Source organism: Nomascus leucogenys, chromosome 6, assembly GCF_006542625.1.
Source record: "Nomascus leucogenys isolate Asia chromosome 6, Asia_NLE_v1, whole genome shotgun sequence".
NCBI lineage: Eukaryota > Metazoa > Chordata > Mammalia > Primates > Hylobatidae > Nomascus > Nomascus leucogenys.
In genome coordinates this window covers 52770030-52788139 of record NC_044386.1, presented here as the reverse complement: position 1 = coordinate 52788139, position 18110 = coordinate 52770030, and the positions used below count along the sequence as shown (strand labels likewise).

The window sequence follows — 18110 nt, the reverse complement described above, 5'->3', positions numbered from 1 at the left end:
CAACTGAATTTAGGAACAATTCTATCTATGAAGCAAAACAGTTATATAATTCCTGTTTGGCCTACTGCTGAATTTTAATAATGGCCATTATTTTTCTTCTTATATTACAATTTCATCTACATACAGTTGAATATAGAGTTCTACTTCCATCTCAAAAGAGCAGGAAAGGAAGAAAGTTGACATTTTCATCTTTTAGAAAGTCTCAACTCCCCAGAAGCTACCTTTCTGAAACCTATGGACTTCTGGAATATCTCAGGTCTCTGAAGAATAATGAGGAGAACATTTCTGGAAATCTTTTGACTGAGACGTGGACTTCTTTCACTAATCTATAAATCTTATCTCAGTCCACACCACTCTGGAAAAGAACACTTTATGTCCCATCCCTTCACAAAGTGAAAAAGCTCCTAAGTTATAAATCAGGCTCTTCCAAGCTCCTATGTCCTAAGAAGTGCTCTTAATAATAAATCCCTCTTACATATTTAATCAAACTCATGCACACTTAGATTCAATTAATCTAAACTGTGGTGTGTGGTAGGGTCCACAACTTTTTAGCAACCCAATACGACTAAAATAATTGCCACTAGTATTAACTTCCTGAAGTTAACGAAGGAGCCTATTAAATAAATAATGAAGAAACCAGAGTCAGTGGAGAGCTACAAAATATGTTTTGAAATTGAAGGGACAGAGTCAGACATTTCTGTTTCATTCTCTTTCTTTCTCTCTTACAGTTACTGAAGTCAAAAAAAGCTTGAAATTTCTACCCTTCTTGGTATTTCTCAATCCAACCTTAGTTTCATTTTCTTTTCCTTCCTTGTCCAGTTTTTCCAATTGCTCCTGAGCCAACAGATCCTCATACCTACCCACACCATGGCGCTATCAAAGAAGAACATACAGTCATCATGCATGCACTAGGACCATTCGTCCCTGACAGTCAGACAAGTGTGATGTTTGTATTTCTTGGGGCAACTGAAAAACACCTTTTTAAAGTTTACCATTTCCTAGCACTATGAAACATGTGATAGAGCCCCTGCCCTTTGGAGATCAAGCAATCGATCAATCAGTCTCTTTCTCCACCTCTCCTTAGAAACTCTACATTATATCCCTCTGACATTAGCTTTTTAGGCTTTCTGGGATGCTTCAGCCAAGTATTATCTTCTGCTTCAAGTGCACTCGGTAACTGGCTTCTCCATATGACTTGGCAAGATAATGCTCAGTCTACGAATGGCAGATAATCCTATGGTCAAAAGACTGGGTTGTTCTGAGCACCCACAGGAAGGCATGGGAAAAAAAGAAACATCTACTTTAGACCATTCCAGTAATGCTAGACTATGCCAAAAGCCACACACCCAAATTTGAATTTCTTCTGAAAGCCAAACTTCCTTGTGACCAAATGTTTCTCAGGGGGAAAAAACTGATAGCACATTAATCCATGTCACTTCAGGCTACCCAGAGTGATCCATTTTAATTATTTTCATTCTTATCTCCCTATTTTCAGCCACAGATTAGCTACAGTTACTATTCTATCCTATAGAGATAAACGAAAGCCAATTATAATTTCATATTCAAGTATAGCGAGCCAGAGGGGTAGGAAACTACCCACCAAAACAGAGACTAGAACTGCATGCACTTGTATAGTGGGGCAGACAAGAGCCAAACCCCAACTCTGAGATGACCTGAACTTGCTGTCATTGAGTAACTGAGGCAGGGTGAGCTCAGAACATCATCACAGCAATGCACCAACAAATCATTCACTACACCATCAACCCATGTCCTATTGCTAAAAGTGATCAGCTGTATATATGCCAGATCCATTCTTTAATTCAACAAATATGTACTGAGCATCTACTCTGTGTCAGACATTTTCTAGCCACTGTGATTAGACAGTCAAAACTCCCTGTTCTCATGGGGCTCATGCTCTCAGAGGAGATAATTCTAAATTTCCAGTAGTTTTTATATGACAGAAACTGCAAATCTCCTGATATGTGCAACAAGAAAAAAAAGAGGTCATAAAAGAAAACCAATTCTCAACTCTTCCTTGAATACACACTCCAATATGCAATATGCCTGGTCTACTTTCACAGAAATTCCAACAGAAGGACGTCCCGGGCAGCATGACACAGCAGCAGTTCATTCATTCACTCATCCAGATTCTCCATGGCTGTGTGTTCTCAGACTCCAACAGGACCAGAATGTCTTCTGATTCCATGCATAGCTCAATTTCAGCTAAGCCAAGTGTTTTCACCACATAATATCCATTTACAACTAAAGACAAGCTCTCCTCGACAAAATGAATTCTAAATATTGCCTAGTTCCATCAAATTTGAAATTTTTAAAATTGACATAGTGTCTAAGAGACACAGAGAACAGAAACAGCAAAGTGTCAGCAGTCCGACTGAAAATCAAAAAGGTGTGCAAAATGAGAGGAAAGAAAAAAGATAGAGCTAAAATTAAAAGATAGTTAATAATAACAAAAGGTAATGCTAGCGACCACAGTGAGCTCTAAAAGCAAGCAAATACATGTTGGAGAATATAGATGCCCCATAGTCTGGGCTGACTGAGAAGACATAAGTCTCATTCCTAGACAACCTGCCTTAGAATTCTGAGTCGCAGAGGTTTCCCTTCAATCTCACTCTTTGCTATAAAATATGAAGGGTAGCCCCAAGGACTGACTAAGGTGGTATATGTTCGTAAGTGCTGCAAAGATGGAAGGGATCACATAAATGTGGCATCTCTGAGGTATTAACACTTCACAGAATACACTTGGCTCTACCTGACACTGTTGTGTTCATGGTTTTAAAACGTCGAGGGAAAAAACTATCGGCTAAAAAGTACAGATGGTAGATCAGTCATTTCTTTTTTGAATTACAGGAAATTCAAGAAATAAACTATGCCTGAAAACTACTCATTTGTTCATTTTTCCAGTCAACAAATACTTGCCGAGCTACTGCATGTCAGGCATTAGACGTAAAATGTTGAACAGAACAGAAATAGTCTCTCCCGTGTGGAGTATAAAATTACTAATAAACTAGCAAAGACCCATGTTTCATTCTTACACCATGCAGTGTGATTTCACCTATTGTGCACAGTAGGCCTCCAACAATATTTGCTGTTTAATTTTCAAGACCTATTAGATGCAGTAAGAATTTATTCTTCTAAAGCCCACAAAACCACATGTGGTATTAGAAAAAATGACATGACCAAACAGTGTGTTGCTAGGTGGTTGTTGTTATTGTTCACGTAAACCATTACAAATGTATCTAGTGACTGACGTGGTGGCCACGACTTGTCCAAACAGCAAATGATTTATTGAAGCCAGGACTGCATGACATCCAAAGGCATTCCCCAGGGACAAGACTGCAGGCATCCATTCAAAAGTATGCATTATCTCAAAATGTTTGACGCCTAAACAAACCATTTTTGTGGTGTACTTGCATTTTTTTGGACACTTGAGTTCCAGTTCATTAACGTTTCTGGGGGAAAGCTAGGGATCAGAGTCCCTGTGGGAGCACAACGATTAGAGGAAAAGCAATATAAGCAGCAAAAGACTCAAGATCCCTCTGACTCTGAAGGGCATTGGAAACCTATGAGAAGAGCTCTCTCATCTTAACAAAGTCGGTATTCCAGAGGCTCCTTTGGGAAGAGTCTCATGGTCAGCCAGAGCCATCAGACTTCTAATGTGCTATAGAAAAATGTACAGAGTTCCTATTGCCAGCGTGGGAGTCACAGCACCACTGCACACCTCTCAATGTGCGGCCAGCCTTCCTACCCATGCCCTTCTAACCACTGCTTCCATCTCTCCACTAGAATGTGACTCCAGAAGGCGGGATGCATGTGTTTCATTCATTATTATACATCTCCAGTCATTAGCATAGTGCCTGAGAAATACTCATGCATGATAGATAAACTCACACTTCCTCTCTTCGTCTTAGAACAATTTCTTTTCGGCTTAACATCACACCTTTTTATGGACAGATTTAACAAAACTGAACACTAACAAGGGCAGCTTGAAATTTGTGGGTTTAGAATACCCAAATGTTTTGATTTTTCTAACTTTAGTCCTCTGGGACTAACACTTTTAGTCCTTTGCAACAAAATAAGAATGGCATGTGGTTCCATGAGTAAAAGCATCCCCCACTCCCATCCAACCTGGCCAGGCCATATTTGTAGACTTCAGGTCTTACAGCCACTTGGAAACTGAATATATACTTTACAGAGGTGTTCAGTTTATTTTACTGATGGATAAGTGTCTATTACCTCTCATTGATTTTAGAATGCCACGTTTCTAAAATAGCTAAGTACCTCTTATATTTCATTATTGGCCTTTTCTGAATAGACAAGTTCATTTTCCCTTCTGTATCTGTATATATGTCAGTAAAAGTAAGCAAATCTTTCAGAACTTTTGGTTAGTTATTGGGAGAACAAATGCTTCCCAGCCACAGTCACCATTACATTTTATGGAAATAGCTTTCCCTTACCCCTTCATTTTCTCCTTTCTTTATTACTATTTGCACTATTGTAGTTTTAGCCTTCATTACAATTGCAACAGTTGAATGTGTACTAAAGAAAAGCACATGGTTGATGTGCTTCTTTCTTGATGTTGACCTTTCTATATCCAGCTCAAGACTGTTGGGTTTCATCTGAACAGGGGATCCAAAAAATATGCTGTTCAAGTAAAATAACAAAACTTCTAAGTGGAAAAAATGGTCAAAATGAGGCCTTTAAGTTTAGATGTAATTTCAGTGATATATGAACATTTCATGATACTGTTAATGAAATGATACTTGTCAACCAAGATTACCCTCACTTTCCTGTGAATTTTAAATAGCTAACATTTCTTATACATGTATTATGTGCCAGATCCTGTGCTAAGTACTTTGTGGATTATCTCGCTTAATCATCCTGACAATCTTACTAGATAAATACTATCATTACCCTCATTGTATAGATAAGGAAACTGTGCCTGAGAGACATGCAGTAACTTGCTCAAGGCCACCAATCCAGCAAGTAGCAAGATTTATCCTCAGACCGTGAGTTCGTGATCAGTTTTCTAGGAATGGCTAGGCAATTAGAAAAACACAACTCCTCCTAATTAGACATTTTAAATGAAAACATTAAAATGATTGTCATGTGATACAAGTTGGAATGAAGACTCCTTTGAGATATGATTTAGTTCTGAAAATAATTTCACTATCATTTTGTCTCATTCATAAAAAGAAAAGAATAACAACACCAGGAGTCATGAGAACAGGAAAGTCCTGGGTACACTCCCAGTTGGCTCCATCAAGGGATGGGATGCCTTCTAGGCGCTGCCTTTTGTTTAGTTTTGTGATAGCTTGTTCTGCTTGGCAATGTGGAGAACACTGTAGAAAGAAATGAAGCCTAAATAAGGTCTGAAAAGAAATAGCCCAATCCCACTCCAAATTATGCTGTCTGAAAAATAAATAAATAAACAATTTTCGATGGTGTTTTAGGGTTGTTTTCCTCCAAGGACAATCTGAATTCTATTACATACTACTTTCCAAAGCCAGTTTTGTATCATTAAGATACTGTGGATGCTTCTGCTTTTATCTTCTCCATAGTAGAACAAGAAAGTTCCAAAATTTTCTCCAGTTTTCAAGTGAAGTTTTCAAATGATTATATAAAGAATGAGTCAAAATTTACCTCTGGCTTCGCTTTGGCCTTTTAACATTCATGAGTCTTAGTTTAAAGAATATATCATTGGAATCCCTAACAGAATATGATCATTTCCATTGGGACTTCAGGAAACAAACGGCTCATGAGGAGCTAATGTATGTTTATAAAAACATTTTCAATTTTGATAAAAGTTGCCTCCATCCTGTAAGGTTTCTCTTTCAGCCTGGTTCAGTGCCTACGATGGTAAAGGTCAACAATGCCTCCTAGGAGAGGGCAGGCAAGAGGATAAAGGCTCTCTAAGGACAGAGATAGAAATGGGTCTATCTTATAAACTGAACCATTAGAGCATTCTTTATTTCCTGAGAAAACAAATATCCCAATCTATTGTTTACTTATAAAGCTCTTCTGAAACAGTTCAGAGACAAAAGATTATCACTGAGGGAATATGGTAGGAAAGTTGGAGAACGTTTTTTTTCATGCATTCACTTCCTACAATATTTCAGTTACAAATAACTACACTCATATTTCCATATAACATACACATAGATTTATAAATATTATTGTCCAGAATGTCTTTTCTTAGAATGTTGGATTAAACAGATGTATTTAACATTTAAACGGTCCCTCTCATCGACTTCAAGAGCCCACAGTTAAATTACGTAAATCAACAAATATTTAATAGATTCCTACTCTCTTCACAGCTCTAAGCTTGGTAGTGAAATAGGAAGAAGTATCAGATCTAATTTCTAGTCTTTGGCCTATGGGGAGTAACATAGTCTGACCGAGAGACTATACATAAACCTCTATTTTAGTAGTCCCAAAAGCAGATTAGCCAGTTGTGTAATTCCCAGATTATGGGACTGATAAACCAAATTGACTTTTTAAAGAAAATACTGAAATAATACCTATATAATTATTTCATATTTTAAAATTAATAGGTGATTTATGTTTCACTTAGTAAAGAAAATATTTTTAAGGAAACTTAAATACTGCAATTTGCTGATAAGGCTTCCTGAAGCCATGAAACAGAATTCTAGATGGTTTTATGCTGAGAGAAGTATTTCAACACAAAAATCAATAAATGTACATGGAAAAAAAGTTTTTTGACAAGGTAAATATGCTCATTCTTTACCTCTTAGTAAATATTTAAAAATCATATCCCCAAAGACAATCATCTTTTAAATTAGTAAATATTTAAAAATATTACTAATATTTAAAAATAAAAATAGTAAATATTTAAAAATCATATCCCCAAAGACAATATCCCCAAAGACAAGCACTGGGTCACTTAATCAGTTTAAAATTTAATAAAATGCAAGAAAAACAAGAATTCATTGGAGGAATAAAAATGCTAAAATGTCTGATGTAATCCTTAAAGTCAATGGCAAAAACCAAAAATTTAATAGATTCACTGAGCAACTGAAATGTGGGTGGGATCCGGGAGGCCAGAGGGGGCCATGTCAGCAAAGTTGCATAGAAACTGATGGGGCTGGTTGGGGTCGGGGTTTGGGGGCTGGCTTCCTGTAGTCAGGAAATGACTGGGGAGAGAATGAGATTTAAACTTGACCTTGAAAGAAAAGGATCTAACCAGTATAGAAAAGGGAGCTCTAGCTCTAAGAATATCTCATACTCCTAGTTCTAGAAGTAGTACCCCCAGTGGCTGATAAGAACCAGGATGGCATGCATACTAACCACATCAAGCCATTAAAAACTAGGAAGTTATCGGTATTTAATGGGATAGTCCATCTTTCCTATATGATTCTTTAAAGTATTTGAGAACCAAACCCCAAAGAATGAGTGTCTCACGCTGTGTTTAAATTTATGGTCAAATGAATCCTCTTAGGAACCCAAAAGGTGAATGATTAAATAACGAAGATCTTCCTCCAAAAACCTCTAGACATTTAGGCAAATATTTATCTTTAAAACGAGGATCATATACGCATTCAAAATATATATCTAGAATATGAAAATGTTGTCATGCAGATGTCAAATGACTTTCAAAATGACTGTCAAAATAATAAGAATCCAGATCTTCAAGATGAAAACATTAAAGGTGTTAAGGGAAAATGAATTGGAAAGAAGAAATTCTAAAATTCATGGGCTTGGAAATGTGAGTTAAACTAAGTAAAAACAGTTTCCTTCCTGCAGGACTCCCAAGAGCTAACATAACCGGTGCCTCCCCAAGAAGAAGACATGGGATGGAGTTTCCAAAAATGATATTATCCATGGCAACTTCATTTCATGGAACCCCTCATGGGACTGATGTTCTATAAAAAGTACTTTGGCACATCATCGGGACCATGAAGCCCCATGTATTTGTCCAACATATGTTCATAAACCAAAAACAGCATAGACTCTCTGGAGAACATAACTACTGGGAACATAAACATTAAGTGTTCTGAAGTACTCTCAGTTGGGCATATAAAATTGGTAAGGATTTCCTGAACGCCGTCTATAAGGAAGTGAAAACAGTTTCAGAAATAGACCAGTCTTCCCACTAATTTATACATACAAAGGGGCATTTTTTAATGCCAATATCCTGCTTCAGACAGAAATTGTACAGAAGCACAGTTCAATAGAATGGAAGGGCATCATGGAGAGGCTTGTAATAGACCCTCCCTTCTTTGGAGTTATGTGAGTTGACATTGTGCCTTTGCCTCTTCTCCCATAGAAGGGCTCCAGTACCATGAAAGCTGACACAGCAGGGTCCTCCCTCTTCCCCAGGTCAATATAAGCCTCTAAATCTGTACTAACTCTTCCCTTTACCTGTAGTACTTTCCTTTATCTCCTCTGCCTAGCTAAATCCTGGCCCTGCTTGGTTACTTAACTATTTCCAATATAGTATGCATGTCTGTCTTTCCAAAAATTATGTTAAGGCCTTCATGACAAGAGCCATACACTCCTCTCATGATTCTATCATCATGCCTAACTTAGTGTCAAGGCTTTATTAAATATATGCTGTAGTTGTTATATCTAATTGACATGACTGCAAGAGATTCAGCTTTATCACTTACATTTGATCAAACTTCTACTAAGACAGAGAACCTGAGAAATTAGGCTCAGCTCTGAGGCCCCAGTTCTTTATTTTAATGGTTTACTTTTCAAACATCAATGCAGCCTCTCTTTGATTTTCTAAGATGCTGCTTTCTGAAGAGTTGGAGAAGCAGCAGAAGGAAGGAAAAGAAAGAAAACTGGAAATCTAGTAGATACCTTGGGTAAAGTTTGGATATGTATTACTGGAAGTTCTAGAGTTGTGCTGTCCAAGATGGTAGCCACAGGTATTAGCTGGTCCAAACTGAGATGTGGTATAATATATGCATTGGATTTCAATGACTTAGAATGGAAAAGAGAATACAATATATCTCATAGATAATTTTTAATACTGAGTATCTATTGGCATAAAACTTTCAGATATATTGGGTTAAATAAAATATATTATTAAAATTAATTTCACCTGTTTCCTTTTACTTTTTCATGTGGCTACAAGAAAAGTTAAAATTATATATGCGGCTCACATTATATTTCTATTGTTCAGTGCTGTTCTACTGTTTGAACATCCAAGATCGAAAAGTGGTTCAAATATTAAATGTGGGGCTAACGACTTATAAAAATTAGTTTTATCTTTTTAATAAGTGCATAAGAGCTAAAAAATGAAGTTAAAAAAACTGTTTTTGAAGATGAAACCATGACACTAAATTTAACAGTTGTATTAAATGATTCGCTTTGATAACACAAGAGAATGTTAGAATCAAAATTTCAATTGAAGCACCAAGGGAACAGATGCCACATTCTAAGTCACGTGTGATATTTTGACGCATAATTTGCAAAGTGGGTGATGATGACCTCTTAAACCTTTATGCATATCAAGAGTATTCAAATGCCCAAAGTAGCAAGTGATGGGAAGTGGGTTACTCTGGAGAGAGCTGGGCTGTTACTAGCCCTTCCTGGGAAACTGGTGGAGGGCCACATTATGATGCCAAGTCATGAGACAGGCTTCAGGGAGACTCCTCAGATTGCATGATACCTATCCCCAGAAGTCTGGAGGACACTGTGGACTAGGGACTGTCAAATGCCTGGAAACCGTCTGGCCAGATGCTTGGACAATGGTTCCAATGAGCATTTGCTAATGTGTCAATAGTTCGCACTCCAGCAATTTATCGTGGCAGAAAAAATGCATGAATGTTTTCTGCCAACAAGCTAGGGGCCACCAAAAAGAAAGCTGATGTGGACTGAGCCTAGCTCCTTTCCCAGATGGCTCCTTGGAGCAGCAAAGAGAACTCAAGAGGCTGGAGGTACCACTGGATGCCCAGCGATTGAGGAGGAAAATGTCAGCAACAGTCAGAACACAGATGCCTCTGCCCCCATTAAGGAACCTGCGGGTGAGAAAGTCTAAAACAGACCAGATGATTTCATCTACCAGCAGGAGAAGAAGTAGTCTACAAAGTGGGCCGAGAGGGACAACGAGTGGGAGACAAAAATCAAGCTTCTTTCTGGTTGCATCCCATTCCCCCTGCTTGTTCATACCACGCACGTGCAGCCTGCGAGACAGAGGAGCATGTGTGCCCTCAGTATATACAGTTACCCAGCCACAAAAAACGAGTGTGTGTGTCAATAGATGCAATTCCTGGAACTATTCTAGGAAAATCTAGTTTATTCAGTGATCCACCAGCCGCCACAAATGTTGCAATACCACTGTAGATGCACAGTAACATTTAGGGCATTCTGCCCCTGCTATCTACACATAGTTACTTTCCATTGAAACTAAATACCAAAAGAGAGGTTCATAGAGGCCTTCAGTATAGTTTAGTAATGACAGTTTATTGTTTTGTGCTTTTGGAAAAAAGAAAATATACATAGTTCACAGAGCTCTGCCTTCCAAAGGCACATGGAGAATGGGAGTTAGCCTGTGGCATTACTCTGGGAACTTTAGTGTAGCCACCTACAATTTAAAATTATGTAAAATTAGTGTCAGAAATGCAGCTCTGTAAAACTTACTTCCACATAAAGAAAAAAAAATGAATCCATATTTTATTAATACCTCCCTGAAAAACACCAGGAGAAAAAAAGCACAGGAAAATCAGCTCCTGATTCCATGAAGCTCTCTAAACAGGTCTTGAGATAAGGTAATGTTTTTACTTTCTTTTTCAAAGCAGTTGTTTCCAAAATGGACTATCTGATTATTATATATTTGGATAATTACATGTTAGTCCTTTCCGTTCATTAGACACAGTATAGATGTTGCCTTTTTGGATTTATACAATATGTGTTTATCAATTGCTTAATGCAATATTTTTGAAAGTCATTCAATAAAATCATTAGAAAGATATCTGTGCAAAATCATTTTCATATCATCAGAGAAACAAGGTGTGAGGATAAGTTTCTGAAATGTCAACTGCATATATAAGAAGGAGGTGGATTTACAATCAACCTAGCTGTTGTTTGTTCTATTCTGTTTCATTATTGTGCAAACAAATACAAAAACCTTTTCAGCTTTGTTAAGACTGTAGTTTCCTAGGAAGCAAGTACATGCATGAAGAGCTAGTTCACTTTCAACTGTTCTGCTTCTCTAATGAACTAAGGATTATTTCCATCCTCTCATTTTTATTCTACTCCACTTTGGCCCCAATTGTTCCTTTTCCTTAAGGCTATCAGTTCAACAATGCTTTCCCCTATACTTTATCTACTGATAGCCAGCATAACAGCCAACAGACTTTCTTAAGTTGGCAGAAATCCAAGTATTGTCTTCACAGTTTAGACTTGGGTAGGAATTTAACACAGAACAAATGCACCAGGATTTAGAAGAGTCCATGTGCATGCTAATATTCTGAGGATACATGATGAGGAGCTTCAGATGGAGAAATGAGAGAAAACTTTTTGCTAGTTGCATTTATGCTTCCAAAAGGCTTCATCCTCTGGCTCACACAAAGTTTGACATTAAAACATTAAACCAATTTCAAGTGCTTTATGAACCACATGAGAAAATTATTTTTTACTATTTTTTAAATCTAAGTCTGCTTTTGATCCCAAACAGCTAAAATGTGTGATTACCCACTGTAGTCAGTAGAATTAACAGTAAATTATTGTAGGCTGTTTCTGAAAACTCAAATGCCTCCTCAAAAGGGAAAAAAAAATCACACTGATTTGTATGTATTGCTGATTCTGTAAAGGCACCTCCAAAACAGGGTTCCAAACACATTTTGAGCAGTTGTAATATTACAAGAAACTATGTAACTTTCCATGATAACTGCACTAAATGACAATATTCATTCCATATGTCTACTTCCAGGCATGTTAGTTCAGTCCTTTAGAGCACATTTATATGTCCTGTAAACACACAGGAATCTCTCTCTTTCCAAGAGCAGATTTGTACATTGAAATCAATCAAATAGACGAATATTCCAAAACCCTACATCTGAAACATCCAAGAATATGCAAGAATCCTTTCTTTTGCCTTTTCATCTTGACTTCCATTCTAAAATTCATAGTTCTAGGTTTCTTCTTACCATTCCTCAGAAAAGTCTTTAGAGTTATGAGCGGCCCCTTTCCAGTGAGGTTTAGAGTAGGCGCCCCTTTCCAGTGAGGTCTTTAGAGTTACGAGTGGCCCCTTTCCAGTGAGGTCTTTAGAGTTATGAGCGGCCCCTTTCCAGTGAGGTCTTTAGAGTTACGAGCGGCCCCTTTCCAGTGAGGTCTTTAGAGTTACGTAGCGGCCCCTTTCCAGTGAGGTCTTTAGAGTTACGAGCGGCCCCTTTCCAGTGAGGTCTTTAGAGTTACGAGCGGCCCCTTTCCAGTGAAGTCCAAGTACTACACAGTGGTTATGTGCACAGGCTTACGAGCCAGAATGTCCAGGTTCAGGCCTTTCTTTTACCACTTATAAGCTGTCCCTTCTTGGACAAGGCACTTGATCTCTCTTTGCCTCTGCTTATTCCTCCATAAAATGGGACTTATTACAGGACTTTTCTCATATGGTTGTTGCAAATCATCAAAGTGAAGTGCTTAGCACACTGCCTGGCACACTGCAAGTACTCAGTACATGTCAGCTGCTCTTATATCCAATGGCTGCTTTATGATTCTCATTCTCAGACCTTCGACGAGTCTAACAATTGCCAAGTTATTTCTTGAACTCCTTTTTCTTTCTTTGGCTCAATGCCCTCCTGGTTCTCTTGCTGTGTCTCTTTGTTTCTCTTCTTCCCTAAGCCTATTCATCATCATACCCCACCCCCATCTCCAAGTTCAGGTCTATCTCCATCATTCTTCTCTCTTTTGTCATGACCCTGAAAAGTCTCATCCACTCATATGATTCACTGTGTTTAATACAAAGGCATTTAACAAGATTTTAAATGTGCATTCTGAGGCAAGATGGCAACAGAAAGTGATTCCACACAGTTTTTTTGTTAGCAGTAACTATGGCAGTATACGACTAGCTTGTATTGTCATTGCCAAAACAGGCACTGACCTCACTTCAATAATCTGATAACAAATGCTAACATACTGTACCACTGAGCTAAGACAGTGATTAAGTTCTACTAGTTGCTAAAGGCCCAAGCAGAGAGAAGGCAAAGGGTCGGAGTAGGAGGCAAAAAGAAAACCACAAATGTGAACTTACCAAAAAAAAGTGACAGGAAGAAAAATTAAAGAAACTTGTGGTTAAAAAAAATAAAGAGACACAATCTTTTCACAGAGAAAGCAGCGGGAGGTGGCAAACTTGAATGCTCACAAGGGCTAATACCTAAGCTAAATGAATGAACTTGAGCAAGATGTGACAATAGGCAGTGGTGGGGACTATGACAAACTAGAAGATGTATTTAAAGGTATTCCTATTCAGCTTTTAAAAAGTAAACATCACAGGCCAAATAAGCCACAGGTCTCTATTTTTTATCCTCTGGGTGTAAAGAAACAATGGTAATGGCAATGGTAAAATATATCATTGCTACTTGCCCACTGGGGATGAGGCTGGCCAGCCAAGAATTTTTTTAAACAAACTTATCTTAATGGCAAAAAGCTGCAAGTAAGACAAATTGCTTTATAATCTTATTACACTGTTACATGACTGTTATGATTCATAATTCAAGCATGAGATCTGCTGCTTCTCTCCATCACAAAACCAAAATACTATGTTCATGGATGATTAAGATTGACTTATTGGCTTAATGTGATACAAATCCTGCCAGTATGACCCCCAAAGGTGTATTTCACACTCATAGTGGGTCTCTGAGGTAGTTATTAATGTATAAAAGTTCCAAGATCTCCCAGGGACAAAGATCTTTATCCTGAGAAGTACTTGTAACTGACATTCTAAATGTTCCCTTACATGTGTGTTACATCATGATAAGAGGTTTTTGCTTTTGTTTTTATTGCCACTTAGTTTTGATCAAAACATTCCTCCTTTTTGAATCCCTGTTGACTGAAAAATGACAGTCTCGTGGACCTGAAAGATCATTCTTCTGAAAGATGAGACCAAATTCAATTAGGTATCAACATTGTCATCAGCTCTGTTTAGCATGAAACCAATGAAACCAATATCCAGGACTGGTGGCAAACAGCAATTATTACCAGGAGATACTTGTTCATATCCGATCATTATATCTCCAGATTTTCTGATGCTATTAAATGAATCCAGTTCATCATCTATGGGTCGTGTACTGTGCATCACACAGTAAGGCTAGAATTAAGAAGATGATGAAACTGTAGTTGCTCCTGAAAACTTATGCTCTACTGAGGGAGATTGGAAACTTGCTGTTTTGATGTAATGTGGTAAATGCTATAAAAAGAGATGTGGAGAGAGTACTAAGGGAAAATGTAGATGAAGGGAGAAAGGAAAGTAGTAAAGGCCTCCCGGACGTGCACTTTAAAAAATAAAACATCACATCCCAGTTAAAACAGAACACAACCAATCTAGGTACTTATCCAGTAATAAGCACCACAATAAGTATACCAACCCACCATCGGAAGTCACCCTGAATACTTCCCCACACTTCAGGATGGATCTGTCCTGACTTGGTGCCAGATTTTTATTCATCACTCTTGAAATCACAAACATACATGTAAGTAAGAGGATCTACTGCCTCTGATTCTTCAAAGAGGTAAGCAGATGACTTTCATAAGAGCAGCAAACAGTGAAGACTCTACAAATGGAAATAGAATTCTGGAATCAAAAAGACTCCCCTCGCCCATGTGGTGTGGGAAATGACACCCATGTTTTCCTTCTCCCATTGAAGGTCTGGGACTGCACCCATGGGTAAAACAGGCAGTGGGTAGATGGCACTACCCTTCTACTACTAACGGGCAAGCCTGCCTTCTGCTCTCCAGTCTCCACTACCACAAATGCCTGAAAATCTGCCACTTGGGGATGAATTTGATTTTGAAAATCACCACTAGGAAAATTCTATGGAGCCAACAGATATTTACACCTTAGTGCAGATTTCAGGATAGCCCTTTTTCCTGAAGGGGAGCAGTTGAAGACACCCCCAAACTTGGAGAAACCTCTGAGTAACATGCCAGTTTTGATTAGTAGCTTAGTAATTTAACCCATTCAGGACATTTCTTAATCCTGGACAAAGATCAAATCTTTGAAGAAATCACTGTGATATGGTTCAATATCATGCCCTTTATTTTAGACTGTGTTATCATCAACATCAGCTATGAGCATCAATGGTCTTTGCAGCAAATCTTTAGCCACTTTGTTAAAATGGTTACAGGTAAAATGTTACAGGTAAAATGCCCTGTAACTTCATCTTATTAGTGATTTTTCTAAAACAAATTAAGCCCAGCATTATCATCTGAGAAATTATTTTCACACACCACTCCTCAAGCTACACATTAACAATTTTAATCTCCTACAACTTCCCTGATTAAGTAATAAGGCCACAAAATGATACTGCCTAGCAGAAATAGTTTTTAGTACTCTGGACCATTATAATTATTAGCGAATAAAAACACATCCATGCAAGTTGTAAAGAGAAGCAGTTTAAGGAGGGACTCCTAAAGGATATCAACATGCAGTGTAAACGTCTATTATGCATCACACATCAATACCATGCAGTGGTCCCATTAACAGAGATACAATGTAATTTACCTAGTAATCAAAGTAATCGACCTGGAATTTCTTGCTCAAATAGGTATTACTGCATTATTAGCAAATAACTGAATTTAGATAAATTATAAACATAGACAGAAAATAAACGATTTCTCACAAACCACTCTCTGCTCTTTGTTTTCCTCTATTACATGTTTTAAATAACATATTCAACATCTGCTACTGAATCTTTACTTTCCGTCTTAGAATAAGATGTCTATACAACTTTGGCTAAAAGTGATTATTGCAGTTTAAAAGTTCATGCAAATTTTCAATTACAGTTCTGTGTAACATAAACCTTCTAAACTTTCATTATAAAACTAGGGATGGTGAGAAAAAAATCTATAAATGTAGAGACAAGATTATTAATAAGACCAAAGTTCAGGGAAAAAAAACTTAAGAATATTGCATATCCACATATATCTCAATACCATACTTGTATTTTTAGGTAGGCAAATCAGGTAGACTGTTTCTTTTAATTAAGAGCAGCAGTAAACATTAGACTTGAAGAGACAAAACACACATTCAAATTAAAGGTTTCTTATGTATGTGGCCTTGGGGACATCCCTGGACCTCTTTGTGCCTTGATCTTCTCATATGCAAAATTAAGGATAATTCTACACACTCTAGTAGGCTGCAATGAGTACTGAATAAACCATCTGCACAAAGCAGCTTCTCAGCAGACACTCAATATATCTATGGTGAGTGTTGAATGCTGAGCTTGTACACCTCTACAGCCCCCAACACGTCCAACAGATCTTTAGGTGTGCTTTTCATACTGAACTTCTCCCTTTGCATACATATGTTTTGTTCGAGACCACTTCTCTAATTCACTAGCATAATAAAGAGCTTAATCCTTACCCTTACAGAAGAAAGTTCTCCCCTTTTTATCCTGATGCCAACTGGTAGTTATGTATACGCTCATAGCTGAGTACCACCAAATTAGCAAATAACTGAATTTAGGTGAACTTGGACTGACAAACATTGCTGAATATCATGCGTAGATTCAGGGCCGCTGTCTTGTCATCCTAGGGACCTTCCCAATGACAACTGAGAAATCCCCTCAAAGCTCAGCAACATTCAGGAAGTAGCCATGCAGACCCAATGTCTGTGCAAATTAGTAACAGCTTTAGGTACCAGCATGTCTTTATGCAAATGATTTTAAAAACTATTACCTCTTTCACACTGGGGTCCAGTAAATCCGTAAGTGCATGCACATCGATTTGGGGCCACACACCTTCCTCCATTGAGACAGCCACTTTCACAAACAGCTGTAAAATAAGGAGAGAGCTGAGATGCTTTACCTGAAAATAAATGCAATGAAGTAACATTTGTGGTCCCCTGGAAGGACAACAATAAAATGTCTAAAGTCACCCTGGTGTTTGTTTCGAACGGTCACTCTACAGTTACAGATACTCAGATGTTCCTCAGTCAACTCTTAGGTAAAGCTGCCTGGAATAGATGAGTTTGTATCTATGTTAATGCTGATGGTCTCATTCCGTGAAGCATCTGAGCAATGCTTTCAGTTCAACCTCGAAAACAGTGGTTTCTAAGAGATGTCACTGGATGGGAACTGCGTGTTAGCGAAGACTCTTCTGCTTATGATTTACGTTTAATTGCAACAGGGCTCCCATGAGGGGAAATATCAGCCCCTCTGATGTCAGTCACCCTTACAGAAATGTAGCATGTTCAATTGCACAATTAACTGCAAACAACAAAATACTACTAATGATCTTCAGTAATTTAAGTACCATAATGAAAATCCAATTGAGAGTTATAGCAGAACTTAATGGAAACTATTGGTGCAGTAAATCTAGAGATGCTTCAGGGCAGGATATTTTGCTTGTTAGAAAAGACATTAAAATAAGAATTGAAAGTTCATGTGCTGAGCAACTCCTCTTTGTAAAAGTTCCTGTAACTCGTGCATGCATGGGCCCTTTCTAGGCATCTTCATCATGGGTGGCAGGCTCTTCTCTGCCAAATATGTCAGTTCCACCCACTCTTCAAAGCCCAGCTGAAATCTTACTGCTCTATAAGGCTCCCCCAAACCCTCCATTCAAATTCCTTGCTCCTTATATATTTTCTGTACATTTTTCCATACATTACCCTGTAGCAGCCATGAAGTTGAGCCACTCATACTTCCCCTCAACAGAATCTCCTGCAAGTTTAGCTGGCAGACCACTTCCAGCTGCTGTACCTTCAGATCTGCTGAAGTGTTCATGTCAAGGGCAGGCTCACAGCCAATGACTGAACGCAGCATTAGGATACTAAGGCCTGGCCATTTCCACCCATCATGGAACTCTTCGATGGGCACTTTTTGCCCTGGGCTCTCCATTAGCCTGGCTAAGGCTTTTTTGGAGCTGCACTACAGGCTGAAGTTCCTTCTATGCAATTGTCCTTCCTT

At 38.1% G+C, this 18110-nt stretch overlaps 1 protein-coding gene across 1 annotated transcript in view; it reads right to left on the bottom strand.

Moving 5' to 3' along the window:
* Nucleotides 1–18110, bottom strand: part of FBN1 (fibrillin 1) — a 238356-nt gene that overhangs the window by 172072 nt on the left and 48174 nt on the right. The window contains exon 6 of the mRNA XM_030814124.1: nt 16882–16977. Within this exon, the coding sequence (XP_030669984.1) occupies nt 16882–16977 (96 nt within the window). The remainder of the gene's footprint in view (nt 1–16881; nt 16978–18110) is intronic.